Source organism: Phocoena phocoena, chromosome 14 (genome assembly GCF_963924675.1).
Source record: "Phocoena phocoena chromosome 14, mPhoPho1.1, whole genome shotgun sequence".
NCBI classification, from domain to species: domain Eukaryota; kingdom Metazoa; phylum Chordata; class Mammalia; order Artiodactyla; family Phocoenidae; genus Phocoena; species Phocoena phocoena.
Window position 1 is genome coordinate 5,845,696 of NC_089232.1, and position 16,942 is coordinate 5,862,637.

The 16,942-nt window shown below is 42.9% G+C and overlaps 1 protein-coding gene across 2 annotated transcripts in view; it reads left to right on the forward strand.

Annotated features, from left to right (window-relative positions):
• The window catches only part of TBC1D8 (TBC1 domain family member 8), a 123,456-nt gene that overhangs the window by 63,181 nt on the left and 43,333 nt on the right, over positions 1 to 16,942 (forward strand). For both annotated transcript variants that reach the window (XM_065890718.1, XM_065890719.1), the window contains exons 3-5: positions 4,051 to 4,169; positions 8,409 to 8,637; positions 11,030 to 11,270. In XM_065890718.1, coding sequence (XP_065746790.1) covers positions 4,051 to 4,169; positions 8,409 to 8,637; positions 11,030 to 11,270 — 589 coding nt within the window. The remainder of the gene's footprint in view (positions 1 to 4,050; positions 4,170 to 8,408; positions 8,638 to 11,029; positions 11,271 to 16,942) is intronic.

Genomic DNA, 16,942 nt, shown 5'->3' on the forward strand with positions numbered 1-16,942 from the left:
GACCTAATTTAACCTTAGTTACTTCCTTAGAGGCCCTAACCTTCAAATATGGTCACATTGGGGGTTAGGGCTTCATCATATGAGTTTGGGGGGACCCAACTCAGGCCATAACAGTTCTCCTCCATCTTGGCTTTGGAACGCCCACAGCAGAAGCAGTGGGAATATTGCTGTAGTGTTGAGTCGATGTGTAGCCTTTTTATCATTCTGTCCCTTCAATGGATGACAAATTCTCACTTTCTTATTTTCTCCTCTTTACATTTTTCACCACTTATATGTCTGTAATGTGGCTTTCAAACATTTTGACCGTGACCCACAGACAGAAATGTATTTACGAGTGTGTGCATAACTAACGAGTATTTCATGAGTCAGTCATTGCCCTTACAAAGTGGCATGTATTTTCTAAATATTTCATTTTTTAAAAAACAGCTGTTTTCTGGTGGGCTGCTTCATGTAGCTGAGAAACATGGCTGCCATGTGGGTTCAGAGCTTCAGTGTGTCATATATGTTACGTGACTTTCCTTTCTAGTCCTTTGAGTCATTGGTGTGCAGTCGGCTTGCACTGATTTACGGTATTTTTGAAGCCCATCATAAGACTTCCCTGCAGAGGAAATTATAGTTCGGAAAATTTCCCTGCCATTTGGCAACTTTCGTAGGAAGTAGAAGACAGGCGAGTGGGAAAGTTCCATCACGGTGATTGTCTTTGCTGGGAGAGGCACACAGCCGTGTCAGATTCAGGACAGGGCGACGGGTTTCATTACAACCTCCCGTAACTGCGGCTCAGTGATCGATTTTACTCGTGTGTTGATTTTCTCTCTCAAGGTGTGAGCTTACTTTTGTTCTAGAATGGTTTTCCCCTATTTTAAGGCTTCTCCCCAGGAGGTAGAAGAATTTCTTAAAGGATAAAAGTCAAGTTTTTGGATGATGTGACCTCAGGTCTTAATTCCACATGATATACTGCGGTGGGGCTTGGTTGGAATTTTATTCAAAGCGTCTGTAGTTAGCAGGTGGAGAAGACACACGTGGTTTCACAGCTACCTGTTGGCCCTATGAGCTTAGGAACAGGATCAATGAAAAGCTCTTCTCATGTCATCCAGGAAGACGCCCTCAGGAAAATGTGATGGCGGGGAGAGTGCGTGCTCTATGTGCAAGCACAAAGTAGCTTTTTTAGTGTCAAGCCCTAGGAACTACTGGACTGAACTACTGGACTGGATTATGTAAGTGTTACTTGAAAATTAAAATGCAGCTTCTATGGGAGGACCCCAGGGCACTTCAAGGTCATAGAGAATGAGCTCACACCCTGGTTTGCCTTTTACTCGTTACAAGTGACCTTGGAGATGTATCTGAGGCCCCCTTCCTCACTCAGCCTTCATTTCACATCAGTGAGACCACGCCTGGGACAGAAAGGTCACAGAGTGAGTCCTGTCCCCTCTCTGTTCCTCCTCAGTCCTCCAAGTCTTTTTTTTTTTGGTAAATTAGGAAGTATATGAAAACATATAGCAATAGATTGAAGGCCAGTACGGATATTCTTTTTTCCATGTATTCCTTGCCCTTTTTTTAAAAAAAAAATTCCGACCAGTTGGTTTTATTATGATGCATAATAAAGGATAACGATCTATGGATGGGGGAGGGATAAATTAGGAGTTTGGGATTAACATATACACACTACTATATATAAAATAGATAATCAACAAGGACCTACTGTACAGCACAGGGAACTCTACTAAATACTCTGTATAACCTATATGAGAAAAGAATCTGAAAAAGAATGGATATATGTATATGTATAACTGAATCCCTTTGCTGTATACCTGAAACTAACACAACATTGTAAATCAACTATACTCCAATATAAAATAAAAGTTAAATTAAAAAAAAAAAGATCTAGAGAGAGGAAACCTTAAAGTGCCAGAGAAGAGCAGAGAGCTGCCCACCCCAAGGAGCCTGTGCAAATTTATTGGCTTCAGTGGCCCAGAGACTCTCTCCTGAGATGAATTGTGTGATGTGCTGTCCCTCCACCCACCCTGCAAAGAAACCATTGCTGACCAACGAGATTTAGGGGGTGTCCTGGTGACTGACACTTATATAGCTGCCACCCGAGGACACTGAACATGCAAGGAGAATTAAGCCAGAGGCAGGTAAATTAGATGCCCACCTCAGCCACATCAGTGCTGAATGTGAGGAGCAGACAGTGTGGGTCCTCAGTTCAGGGGGACATTGTTTGGAAACTTCAAGAGAGCCCTGCTGTGGAGCCTGGAAACTTGTGGTGTGAGGCTGTTGTTTCAAAATGATCTCTCCCTCCCATAAGCGGGGTAGGGAGCCTGAAGGGCCAGGGGCTTCCTGAGACTGCAGGGGCCTCCTAGGTGGATGGGAAGTAGATAGAGTTCGTGGCCACTTACCCCAAGTGGGTTGCCTCTTGGGTTTATGATCCCAAAAGAGCAAGACGGGAGGTAGGACTCATGGAGAGCTGGGTAGGGTCACTGGTTGTTATGGACTGAATGGTGTCCCCCTCAACTCCCCAAATTCAAATGTTGAAGCCCTCACCCCCAATGTGGTGGTATTTGGAGGTGGGACCTTTGGGAGGTGATTAGGTTCAGATGAGATAATGAGGGTGGGGCCACCCTGATGGGATTAGTGCCCTTATCAGAAGGACAAGAAGTCTGCTCTAGTGATGACCAAAGGACATTGCTTTGGCAATGCCATGCCTAAAAATGGGAGAATACAGGGAAATAAATACCATTGGTTTAAACTCTTATTTTTCCTTATGAGGAAAAATGAGAGTTCTCTTAGATACTTCTTTTTACTCCTTCCCAAAGTGCCCATCAGAACAATAGTCCAGTACGGATGTTCTCCATACTCACCCCAAATCCACAGGTCCAAGGTGAGTTCTCTGGCATTTCTATGCGGGGGGTATTTATAAGGTCCTCACATACATTCACACTCTGGGGAGAGCAATGCTGCAGGTAACAGAGAGAGAGAGAAAGCTCAGAGGTAGCATAATGCATGTCTGGCTTCTCTGTAAGTGGTACATGACTCTGTTGGTCGTTATGCCTCTCATGTTGGCTAGATTATTCTGCACTGTTGCTTGTCTGCCAGCCCTTTGAGGTTAGAGTATCTTCGGCTTCCCACTTGGGAAACCCGGCCCTCCTAGCCGGGCATTCACCTATTTCCACACTAGACATACCTGATGTACACATGCTTCTTCTTGTGCAGGACCGTGCTTGCTTCAAGTCATGGACTTGATCAAACCTCTGTCACACCACTTGGAGCTGGCACAGTCCCCGTGCCAAGGTGCCCATGTCCAGTGGGGAGGTCTAGGAGGAAATAATGACAACTAAGATGTCTAAGCTTTTTGGTAACAATGTTGCTTAATGCTTCACTAATAGGTTGGTTGTGTTTTTAGTTGCCTTTGAAAGAAATTAACTTACTAGGTACTATTTAATGTTTCTGTGGTTTTGTTTTAACATGTACAATAAAACCTCTTTTTATATCTGTTTTAAGGGATTTTTAAATAAAAGATATGAAGTACAGATTGATAAACCTGGAAATGTCCTAGTGGCAATGCCCTTGGGCCACTGGCAGAGCCATCTCAAGAGGTCTTCTCTCTGTGAACTTGGGCTGAGGTCCCTTTTGAGGGACCCTCATTCTTACGGGGTAAATTCTGTGAGAATGTTCAGAATTGGTCACCCTGGGGCTTGTTTCCCCTGGAATGGCTGTATGATTATAGATGTTTGTCACTTGAGTGGAAATGGTCAGAATTCCACGCGTTAGTGAGACTGGCAGGACGCCCACAGAGAGGTCCCGGGGATGACTTGTCTGGTTGGCTGGCCCATCCGTGTGGCAGAGGGATGGGTGTTCCCAAACCCCAATGCTGCGGTGACTGGGACCAGGGCCCCGGTGGAGGGTGCCTGCCTTGTCAGCCAGCAAGCTGGGATGTGAGAAGCCGGAATGTTTTAATAACATAAATGCAGGACTCGTATTTGGAAAGTGAGTTCATATTCTAAGAATTGCTTTTGTCTCTTAATCTCTGTGTCTTTTTCTGTTCTAACCCAGGTGCCACGTTAGAGGAAATAAACCAGCACTGGGACTGGCTGGAGCAAAATCTCCTCCACACCTTGTCCGTCTTTGATAATAAAGATGACATTGCCAGTTTTGTCAAAGGGAAGGTGAAGGTAGGTCCCTGGACTGTGATGTTTCTCCCCGTTTCCCCATCTTTCTTATCACGTCCTTACAACCTTCTAGACACTACAGCATTTTTAATCATATTCTTTTCCCTGAACAGTGTTCTCCATGATAATTGAACTTCTTGGCTTAATACGTAAAGCAAAATGAGTTTGACTTGCCATCAGTCAAATTTTGCAGAGTCAGTCTGACAAAATTCACCCGAAAAAAAAAAAAAAAAAACCCAACAAAAGCCTCATTCTCAGGCCTGAGGTTTCGTTACCCTTTATAGAAGTGAAGGTCCTTTTTTATCTCAGGGAAAAAAAAATGCTAAGGTTCGTGTTTTTGCACAGCAACCATGTTATTTGACCCCTGAAGCTAGTTACTCCCAACTTTTTTTGCAGCTGTGACACCTTGTCTGTCTTTTATTTTGTTGGACCTAGCACTTGCCTCCTTCTGAAAGTGGATATTTTTTCTTAAAATACGTTAAGTGAAGAATTAAAACCAAATACATTTTGAGAAAAGAGAGGACTATTTGGGGAGGTCTCTACATACCTGCTGTGAGCTATGTCTTATGTTAACAGGTCTCACTGCAAAAGCATGATTGGTAACCGGTGCTTTAAAAACCCTCTCCGTGTTGTTCATCGTTGCTTGTTTCTTCTTTATTTCTTCTAGGCCCTTGTTAAATGTTTCTTGCATTTTGTCCATTCTATTTCCAAGATTTTGGATCATCCTTACTATCATTATTCTGAATTCTTTTTCAGGTAGACTGCCCAGAAACTAACACACCATTGTAAAGCAATTATACCCCAATAAAGATGTTAAAAAAAATAATAAAATGAAATGTCATGTTTTATCAAAAAAAAACAAAAAAAACCAAAACCCCTCTCAGGCAGGGAGAGACGGTTTCTCATTTTAAATTTAACTGTCTTACTAAACACTTTAACACATGAGCCTGTAATACAGTTTTCATCCCTTAGGGTAAAACATCCTAGAGTGTTGTTTTTTCTTCCCAAAAGTGTGCCTTTCCAGCACCCCATGTGCTTTGGCTTTTAGTAAAGGGTCTTAGAGTGAATTCTCGAATTTGAAAGGATAAAACAAGAGCACCTTTTTCATTTGGGGATTGGGGATACTTGTGGGATCAGGTAGAAGACCAGTCTTCTGAGGCCAGGTGGAATGACAGTGTTGTCTGGTGGGGATTAGCAGGTAGGCGTAAGTCCTGGCGGGTCTTGTCCGTCTCGTGTGTTACCACCACAGCCCGGTCCAACTTGGTTCCTTGGGTCAGGCTGCACTGGGGCTTAGCAACAGAAATACCCGGTTCACAGTTATTTTTCACATTGACCCCCTTTTCTTGGTCTCGCATGGGTTGTGGCGGTTCTTTGATTTAGGTGTTTCTCCTCTTAGTTGGGAGCGAGGAAATGCATTTCTGCTGCAGTGGCTTTTAGAAAGCTTCTGTAGGGGAGGGAAAAACTTTTCCTTTACCCTCTTAGGTTCTGTGCCAGGGGCCTGGAAATTAAACTGACAGAAGACAGATTAATGAGAAAAACAGAGTTTATCAGCCTCTGCGGCCCACAGACAGGTAGGAGAAACTCTGTGATGAGTAACTCAAAGGGGTGCTTAGGACTTGGGGCTTGGGCAGCATCGTAACGAAGAGCAGTGCATTTGTAGAGAAGTGAGGAGTCAAAGGAACGGGAGTGCGGCCTTTTAGGGCAGCAAACTGCCGGACACTGGATACTGGAGTGAGACTGACTGCTCCAGTCAGGTTCATCCTGTAGGCTCCTGCTGGTGCCTCTGGAGTTGGTCAGAGTCCAGAGTTGTCTCTGGTGATTCAGAGTCTGAGAGCTGCTTTCCTCTTTCTGGCACAGGATGGGGAGACACCTTTAGAAGTGGGGATTTGTGTCCTGTTTTTAGGTAAATAGTGGGGGAGGGCAGAGAGCTTTTTTGGCATCTGCTGTTTGTCAAGTGTCTTTAGCTCAAAATAATTCTTATGCCAGAGTGGCATATTATGGGGTGGCATATTCTGATCCCTTAACACTTCATAGTGAACATGCCTTTTATTTCCCAGGGAGGCTGCTGGCCTGGAGCAGGGGCTGGGGATTGAGGGGTCTGGCTGGTCGGAGGCTGGTCGAGCCTTTGGGGCCACCATGTGGTGTTGGTTCTCCCTTTGCCCTGGGCAGATTTGAAGGATCTGGGAATTGGGGCTTTCCTGCTCAAAACCTGACCATCGACTGCTCTATGGAGGGTTTTTGTTTTGTGGTACGCGGGCCTCTCACTGTTGTGGCCTCTCCCGTTGCGGAGCACAGGCTCCGGACACGCAGGCTCAGCGGCCATGGCTCACGGGCCCAGCCGCTCCGCGGCACGTGGGATCTTCCCAGACCGGGGCACGAAACCGCGTCCCCTGCATCGGCAGGTGGACTCTCAACCAGTGCGCCAGCAGGAAAGGAATCCCTCTGCTTTGAGCTGTGCTGTAACCAGACCCAGCAGACAAGGAAGCCAGCAGTCTGTGTGGCCGCCCTTGTCTGGAGCCGTGACTGTTTGCTGTAGAGGCTTCTTAAAAAATGCCCTTCAGGGACTTCCCTGGCGGTCCAGTGGTTAAGACTGCGTGCTTCCAATGCAGGGGGTGCGAGTTAGATCCATGATTGGGGAACTCAGATCCCACATGCTGTGTGGTGCAGTGAAAAAATGAGATAAAAATTAAAAAGAAAAAATCCCCTTCACGTTTCAAGGTGCAGAGCATTTATTATATGTTAGACACACTTTAAAAAAAATACCTCTCTTAAATAACATTTATATTTTATAATGTTAAATAAAATTTGGAAAAGAAAGAAAAGCATAATGAGGGAAATGCAAATCACTTGAAATTTCAGATTGACTTTTAAAGTAATTTTAAATTACATTTTTATTTTAATGGTAATGCCCAGGATATTTTCTAAAACTGCTTGTGCAATGCAGATTGGGTAGCAGTTCCCCCAAAAGTGGCCTTATCTTATTAGCCTTTTGTGAAACCACCCATACAAGAATAGAAAGGAAGGAAGGTGCTAATAAAAATAAATAAAAAGATAGAATTACAGTGTATTTTAAAAATCGAGTAGCATATGTAAGGCCTGAGGTCGGGGAGTTCTTGAACAGAAGAAATGTACCGTGAGCTCTCAGGAATGGGAATCAGAATTCTGATACTGTCAGTGTGCTGTCACCCTTAGGATCAGGCCACAGCTTACATTCTAGGCACGTCTACCCCCTCGCCCCAGATTTAGAGAGGATCCTCACTATTGTTTGTCATCAACAAAACAATTGTAGATTCAGATTCTTCTTTCCCATCTTGCCTCCCCGTATACCGAGGTGCTTTGGAGGTATTGACAACCTCAGGAACCTCAGCCACCCTGCCCCTTTTCTACCTTAGAAGACTAGAGGTGATATAGTGGTGGTGGAATGTATCAGGTGTCACACAAGCAAGCATAATTGGCTTTACACCCAATTTTTGAACCCAATGAGGAAGACATTCGTGAGTTGTTTTTTTTTTAAAGACCAATACTTATTTATTTATATACTTATTTTTATTGAAGTATAGTTGATTTAGAACGTTGTGTTAATTTCTGCTGTACGGCAAAATGATTCAGTTATATATACATTTTTTAAAAATATTCTTTTCCATTATGGTGTATCACGGCTATTGAACATATAGGTCCCTGTGCTCTACAGTAGGACCTTGTTGTTTATCCATCCTATATGTAATGGTTTGCATCTGCTAACCCCAAACTCCCACTCCATCCCTCTCCCACCCTCCTCCCCCTTGCCATCCCCCAGTCTGTTCTCTACGTCCATGATTCTGTTTCTGTTTCGTAGATGGGTTCATTTCTGTAAAAAGACCAACTTTTAAACTCCAGCTTGGGTGGTTCTTCAGGGTTGATGCATTGAGTTCACACACCCGGGACAGTCACTTGACTCTCTCTGACTCGTGTCTCTGGAGGCAGGAGCAGGGAGAGATTATAAAATAGCAACACGTTTGAGAACTGGAGCTTGGGAGTCAGAGATTTCCAAAGCCTGATGGCTGGAGAGCAGCCAAGAGAGAGACTGGTGCTGAGGTTTCCCCCCCCAGCTTGCTTTCTCCCCACGGGGACGTGTTTCTGGGGGGTGCACGGGGTCCTCATCCACCCTGTGGGTCTGTCTGAGCGGGGCCGGCTCCCTGGCTGCGCATGCGCGGTTGTCCTTGCCCTTCTCCTGACCCAGGGACCCTTCTCTCTGTGCGTCAGGCTCTGATCGCCGAGGAGGCAAGCAGCAGGCTGGCCGAACAGGAGGAGGAGCCTGAGAAGTTCCGGGAGGCCCTGGTGAAGTTCGAGGCCAGGTTCAACTTCCCGGAGGCCGAGAAGCTGGTCACCTATTACTCGTGCTGCTGCTGGAAGGGCAGGGTGCCCCGTCAAGGCTGGCTCTATCTCAGCATCAACCACCTCTGCTTCTATTCCTTCTTCCTGGGCAAGGAGCGTAAGTGAGGGGCGATTGGGTCCCTCCCCGGTGGACCTGGCCCCTGGGATGCTCAGCGCTGGTCCCGAGACCACTCGTTACGTGACTAGTTAGATGACAAAAGATTTAAATAAGTGGTTGAGACATAACAGGTCACACACGATTAATTTCCAAATGCCCTCTGCAGACAATCATATTGTATTACATACACGACGACCACGAAGCAGGTTTGATTTTCTTTTTAAAATTTTTATTGGAGTCTAGTTGATTTACAATGTTGTGCTAGTTTCTGCTCTACAGCAAAGTGAATCAGTTCTACATATACATGTATCCCCTCCTTTTTAGATTCTTTTCCCATAGAGGTCATTGCAGAGTATTGAGTAGAGTTCCCTGTGCTATACAGTAGGTCCTTATTAGTTATCCATTTTATATATTGGAGTGTGTACATGTCAGTCCCAATCTAAGGAGGTTTGGTTTTGCGGGAGTTCATTTCTTGTCCTGCCTTAAGGATCCTTTCTGTGTAGCTCCCTTCATGCAAAAACCGTACGGAAGGGTTTTTGCTACTATATTATCTATTACTTTGAAAACAGTGTTGTAACTGATGGCCCAGGAGTTCTAAAGGAATGGGACAGGTTGTGCTTCTGAATCCAGGGGGGCCATTTAGAGAATTCCTAGGCCTGAAGGTTATGACTGCTCCTGGGAGACTAGCAGTTGTTCCTAGAAGGGGGTTCCTCACGTGGGTCCCCCTGAGATCCAGGCAGGGATTCACTTCTCAATCATTTTTCCGCCCACTGTCATCGTTCTGGGCAATGGGATTCCAGGCTGAAAAAGGGAAGCCACAGGGTCAATTGTATATTGAAACATTCAAAGTCATTACCATTGGAACTTGTTCCCGTAACAAATTTCGTTTCAAGGGCCCACGCAGGGTGGTATATGTGCTGTATCTATATTTATATATTTAAGTATATATTTTTTTCTTCCTGCGTTTGTTTATATTTCAGTGGAACCAGTGTGCAGGGCTCCTCTTGCACTCTGCTATGGCCAGCGTCCTGCACGTGGTCACGCCTTGTCTTTCCCTATGCCACCAGCCTGGGCTCAGACACCCCAGTACATGCCCCCTGTGTGCACAGCCTTCCTCACCCTTGGGATGTGCTCTTACCTAACTCTTGCCATCCTTGCTCTTCTGCTTTCTGAAATGCTTCTCAAAATGAACACCTTGTCTCTCCCGGCCTTCCCCATTCTTAGGCCCATTTGGGAACTCTCGTTCATCCTTTAAAATTCAGTTCACATTTTTTCACCTCCAGGGAGCCTTCCCTGGTCCCCTTGTAATTTGTCCTCTATTTGAATCTGTTATGGGTCCTGTCAGGTCCCTGGTTGCTTCTTTGTTTACATGTCTGTTATTCCTATTTGAACGCGCTTCTTAAGTGCAGGGCTCTTCACAAAGTAGATGCTTAAGAGAGAAAGCTGATAGCGTAGATGGAGTGTGTCGGTGTGTGTGAAAAGAACTATATAAAAGCAACTAGAGTAGCTGAAGAAGCTTATTCTCATGCCTAATGTAGAAAAGTGGACTTTTAAATGATTAAAGCACTGAAACCATTATTGCAAAATAAATGGAGAGACATGATAGAAATAAAAACAGTTCATCGTTCCCATTTTCACTTGAAAAGGAAAATGAGTTATTTTCTGATATTTATCAGTCACTGTCACTAAACCTGATTTTGTTAAGTTGATAAAACTTGGAAAAAAGAAATGATTCCTAATATTTGATAACATTTATCATTTTGACTTGTTACGTATGTCCCTCCCCATCTGCTCTGCATCAGCCCGCTAGCCTAATTACCAGTGCACTGGAAACACTTCTGAGAACAGAATGCTCGTTTATAAACTGTGCAGTTAGTACCATAGTACTTCAGTAAAAACTACTTGTGCTCTGTTTTCGAAGATTTGAGCAGCTGTCACTTGAGATAATCTAAATGTTAGGCCTGTGCCTCTAAACCAGATCACGAACCCTCTTTTGACCTCTGTTTTTCATAGCTTATGCCATGAATGCTGCTACTGAAACCAGAATTTATGTGGATCAAGAAACATCTGTGTAGTTTGCAAATATTGGAGTTTAACTATTTGGGGGAAAGTTTTCACATTGTTAACTTGGTATGGCAGAATGATGTCCCTTGTATGTGTGCGGTAGCCAGCAACTTGGGAAGTTTTACTTAAATCTTTAAGATAATTGTTAGAACATGGGTTGGGTTCTAACGAACAGCTGTGAAGCAGTTCCTGTGTTTCCTCTTTCCTGCTCTGGTTTGAAAGCTATTTGCATTTCAGCTGCAGGAAAAGCTTTGCACTGTTGCTGGTGCATTCAAGTTTGGGTTACATTTGAGGGTAAAATCTGTATTTGCCCGTTTTTCTTTTCTAGTTAAACTTGTAGTCCCTTGGGTTGACATCCAGAAGTTGGAGAGGACATCCAACGTCTTTCTGACAGATACCATCCGCATCACCACACAGAATAAGGAGCGGGACTTCTCCATGTTTCTGAACCTAGATGAGGTGTTCAAGATCATGGAGCAGCTGGCTGACGTGACACTCCGAAGGCTGCTGGATAATGAGGGCTTTGACCTGGACCCAGGTCTGCAGGAGCCCAGCCAGATCACCAAGAGGTAGGAACCTCCATACACAGGTGTTCCTAACCTCACAGGGGACCACAGCCCATGTGCCACCTTCATGGACATGTGTTTTGTTTTTTTTTGTTTTTATAAGTATATTTTTGTTTTGTTTATGCGGTACGCGGGCCTCTCACTGTTGTGGCCTCTCCCGTTGCGGAGCACAGGCTCCGGACGCGCAGGCTCAGCGGCCATGGCTCACGGGCCCAGCCGCTCCGCGGCATGTGGGATCTTCCTGGACCGGGGCACGAATCCGTGTCCCCTGCATCGGCAGGCGGACTCTCAACCACTGCGCCACCAGGGAAGCCCTATAAGTATATTTTTAAAACATATTTATTTATTTTGGCTGCGCTGGTCTTAGCTGTGGCATGTGGGATCTTTAGTTGAGGCATACGGACTTTTAAGTTAAGGCGTGCAAACTCTTAAGTTGTGGCATGCATGTGGGACCTAGTTCCCCAACCAGGGATCGAACCCAGGCCCCCTGCATTGGGAGCATGGAGTCTTACCCACTGGACCACCAGGGAAGTTCCGGACATGTGCTTTGTTAACCTCATTGTATTAGTTTGAAATTTCCCTCGTGGCGTCATCCAGATTTTCCTATGTCGTTAATCATGGCAGAGAGATAATAATTGGCAATGATGGTTATTCATTTCCTTTATGCAGTAGGCTTTGATTCCTGGATCCAATTTCCCCTTTTTTTCCAGAAAGTATTTCAAAATTCATTTTCATTTAAAAAAAAAAAAAAAAAACCTTCCAGGAAATTCCCTGGTGGTCCAGTGGTTAGGACTCCACGCTTTCACTGCCATGGCCCTGGGTTTGATCCCTAGTCGGGGAACGAAGGTCCCACAAGCCGCGCAGTGTGGCCAGGCAAACCCAAACTTTCAGAAAATACAATACAGGTAGCCTCATGATAGCATTCTATTCAGCATGGGGCTTTATTAGTGCACATTAAGAAATGTTGTTTTTTCATATCACATTACGTTGTAGAAGACGTTTTCAGGAGCACTGGATATATTTTTGGTACCAATTTGTCACAAGAAATGTGCCTTACTGATAGTAAGCCAGCATTCTTTGTTATTTGCCCCCAATTGATACTGGTCATGGGGACTTATGAGGTCGTTGCTTGAATTATTTGCCAATTTAAAGCAGTTCGATTTTATTACCTAAAATTCAAACTCTGGTGTTTGAGCTTGACTGTGATTTCTGGCTTCGTGGTTCACACTGGGTGACTGCGGAGCTGATGCCTTTGTAAAAGTTCACCTTTGCATCCTTTGAAAAACACTTTATCCCTGAAGTGCTGCCCTGGCTGGATGTTTTTGATGTAGTTACGGAGTCACCACTGCTGTCTGCACACTGCTTGTCATTAAAAAACTTTTTTTTGGTGGTAAAGTACACATAACGTAAAATTTGCCATCTTAACCATTTTTATTTTTTAAAAACTTTTTTAATTGAATGAAAGATTCTTTAAATTCTATAGTGCTTTACAATTTTCAAAAGCTTCACCCACATGATTTCATATAATCCCACAATAACCCTTTTTTAAAATCCCTTACTTCTAGATTGCCCCTCTCCCTATCCCTCTCCCCACTGGTAACCAGTAGTTTGTTCTCTGAGTCTGCTTCTTTTTTGTTTTATTCACTAGTTTCTTGTATGTTTTAGATTCCACATATAAGTGATATCATATGGTATTTGTCTTTCTCTGTCTGACTTAGCATAATGCCCTCCAAGCATCCTTCTTGCTGCAAATGGCAAAATTTCACTCTTTTATTTTCTATTTATTTAGTTTTTACATCTTTATTGGAGTATAATTGCTTTACAATGGTGTGTTAGTTTCTGCTTTATAACAAAGTGAATCAGCAATACATGTACATATATCCCCTCCCTCTTGCCTCTCCCTCCCACCCTCCCCATCCCACCCTTCTAGGTGGTCACAAAGCACCGAGCTGATCTCCCTGTGCTTTGAGGCTGCGTCCTACTAGCTATCTGTTTTTTTTTTTTTCCTTTTTTTGCGGTACGGGGGCCTCTCACTGCTGTGGCCTCTCCCGTTGCGGAGCACAGGCTCCGGATGCGCAGGCTCAGCGGCCATGGCTCCTAGGCCCAGCCACTCGGCGGCATGTGGGATCTTCCCAGACCGGGGCACGAACCCGTGTTCCCTGCATCGGCAGGCGGACTCTCAACCACTGCGTCACCAGGGAAGCCCCTAGCTATCTGTTTTACATTTGGTAGTGTATATATGTCCATGCCACTCTCTCACTTCGTCCCAGCTTCCCCTTCCTCCTCCCCGTGTCCTCAAGTCCATTTTCTATGTCTGCGTCTTTACTCTTGTCCTGCCCCTAGGTTCATCAGAACCATTTTTTTTTTAGGTTCCATATATGTGTATTAGCATATGTTATTTGTTTTTCTCTTTCTGACTTACTTCACTCTGTATGACAGACTCTAGGTCCATCCACCTCACTACAAATAACTCAATTTTGTTTCTTTTTATGGTTGAGTAATATTCCATTGTATTTATGTGCCACATCTTCTTTATCCATTCATCTGTCGATGGACACTTAGGTTGCTTCCATGTCCTGGCTATTGTAAATAGAGCTGCAGTGAACATTGTGGTTCATGACTCTTTTTGAATTATGGTTTTCTCTGGGTATATGCCCAGTAGTGGGATTGCTGGGTCGTATGGTAGTTCTATTTTTAGTTTTGTAAGGAACTTGCATACTGTTCTCCATAGTGGCTGTATCAATTTACATTCCCACCAACAGTGCAAGAATGTTCCCTTTTCTCCACACCCTCTCCAGCATTTATTGTTTGTAGATTTTTTGATGATGGCCATTCTAACCCGTGTGAGATGATACCTCATTGTAGTTTTGAGTTGCATTTCTCTAATGATTAATGATGTTGAGCATTCTTTCATGTGTTTGTTGGCAATCTGTATATCTTCTTTGGAGAAATGTCTATTTAGGTCTTCTGCCCATTTTTGGATTGGGTTGTTTGTTTTTTTGAGATTGAGCTGCATGAGCTGCATGTATATTTTGGAGTTTAATCCTTTATCAGTTGCTTCATTTGCAAATATTTTCTCCCATTCTGAGGGTTGTCTTTTCCTCTTGTTTATGGTTTCCTTTGCTGTGAAAAAGCTTTTAAGTTTCATTAGATCCCATTTCTTTATTTTTGTTTTTATTTCCATTCCTCTAGGAGGTGGGTCAGAAAGGATCTTGCTGTGATTTACGTCATAGAGGGTTCTGCCTATGTTTTCCTCTTAAGAGTTTTATAGAGTCTGGCCTTACATTTAGGCCTTTAATCCACTTTGAGTTTATTTTTGTATACAGTGTTAGGGAGTGTTCTAATTTCATTCTTTTACATGTAGCTGTCCAGTTTTCCCAGCACCACTTATTGAAGAGGCTGTCTTTTCTCTATTGTGTATTCTTGCCTCCTTTATCAAAGATAAGGTGACCATATGTACGTGGGTTTGTCTCTGTCCTTTCTATCCTGTTCCATTGATCTATATTTCTGTTTGTGTGCCAGTACCATACTGTCTTGATTACTGTAGCTTTGTAGTGTAGTCTGAAGTCCGGGAGCCTGATTTCTCCAGCTCTGTTTTTCTTTCTCAAGATTGCTTTGGCTATTCGGAGTCTTTTATGTTTCCATACAAATTGTGAAATTTTTTGCTCTAGTTCTGTGAAAAATGCCATTGGTATTTTGATAGGGATTGCATTGAATCTGTAGATTGCTTTGGGTAGTATAGTCATTTTCACAACATTGATTCTTCCAGTCCAAGAACATGGTATATCTCTCCATCTGTTTGTATCGTCTTTGATTTCTTTCATCAGTGTCTTATAGTTTTGTGCATACAGGTCTTTTGTCTCCTTAGGTAGGTTTATTCCTAGGTATTTTATTCTGTTTGTTGCAGTGGTAAGTGCGAGTGTTTCCTTAATTTCTCTTTCATATTTTTCATTGTTAGTGTATAGGAATGCAAGACATTTCTGTGCATTAATTTTATATCCTGCAACTTTACCAGATTCATTGATTAGCTCTGGTAGTTTTCTGGTAGCATCTTTAGGATTCTCTCTATATAGTATCATGTCATCTGCAAACAGTGACAGCTTTGCTTCTTCTTTTCCGATTTGCATTCCTTTTATTTCTTTTTCTTCTCTGATTTCTGTGGCTAAAACTTCCAAAACTATGTTGAATAATAGTGGTGAGAATGGGCAACCTTGTGTTGTTCTTGATCTTAGAGGAAATGGTTTCAGTTTTTCACCACTGAGAACGATGTTGGCTGTGGGTTTGTCACAGCCAACAGGTAGGTTCCCTCTATGCCTACTTTCTGGAGAGTCTTTATCATAAATGTGTGTTGAATTTTTTTTTTTTTTTTTTTTTTGTGTGTTGAATGTTTGTGAAAGCTTTTTCTGCATCTAGTGAGATGATCATATGGTTTTTATCCTTCAATTTGTTAATATGGTGTATCACATTGATTCATTTGTGTATATTGAAGAATCCTTGCATTCCTGGGATAAAGCCCACTTGATCATGGTGTATGATCCTTTTAATGTGCTGTTGGATTCTGTTTGCTAGTATTTTGTTGAGGATTTTTTCATTTATGTTCATCAGTGATATTGGTCTGTAGTTTTCTTTTTCTGTGACATCTTTGTCTGGTTTGGTATCAGGGTGATGGTGGCCTCGTAGAATGAGTTTGGGAGGGTTCCTTCGTCTGCTGTATTTTGGAGGAGTTTGTGAAGGATGGGTGTTAGCTCTTTAAATATTTGATAGAATTTGCCTGTGAAGCCATCTGGTCCTGGGCATTTGTTTGTTGGAAGATTTTTCGTCGCAGTTTCAATTTCAGTGCTTGTGATTGGTCTGTTTATATTTTGTTTCTTCCTGGTTCAGTCTCAGAAGGTTGTGCTTTCCTAAGAATTTGTCCATTGCTTCCAGGTTGTCCATTTTATTGGCATAGAGTTGCTTGTAGTAATCTCTCATGATCCTTTGTATTTCTGCAGTGTCAGTTGTTACTTCTCCTTTTTCATTTCTAATTCTATTGATTTGAGTCTTTTCCCTTTTTTTCTTGGTGAGTCTGGCTAATGGTTTATCAATTTTGTTTATCTTCTCAAAGAACCAGCTTTTGGTTTTATTGATCTTTGCTATTGGTTCCTTCATTTCTTTTTCATTTATTTCTGATCTGATCTTTATGATTTCTTTCCTTCTGCTAACTTTGGGGGTTTTTTGTTCTTGTTTCCCTAATTGCTTTAGGTGTAAGGTTAGGTTGTTTATTTGAGATGTTTCTTGTTTCTTGAGGTAGGATTGTATTGCTATAAACTTTCCTCTTAGAACTGCTTTTGCTGCATCCCATAGGTTTTGGGTCGTCGTGTTTTCATTGTCATTTGTTTCTAGGTATTTTTTGATTTCCTCTTTGATTTCTTCAGTGATCCCTTGGTTATTAAGTAGTATTGTTTAGTCTCCATGTGTTTGTAGTTTTTACAGTTTTTTTCCCTGTAATTTATATCTAGTCTCATAGTGTTGTGGTCAGAAAAGATACTTGATATGATTTCAGTTTTCTTAAATTTACCAAGGCCTGATTTGTGACCCAAGATATGATCTATCCTGGAGAATGTTCCATGAGCACTTGAGAAGAAAGTGTATTCTGTTGGTTTTGGATGGAATGTCCTGTAAATATCATTTAAGTC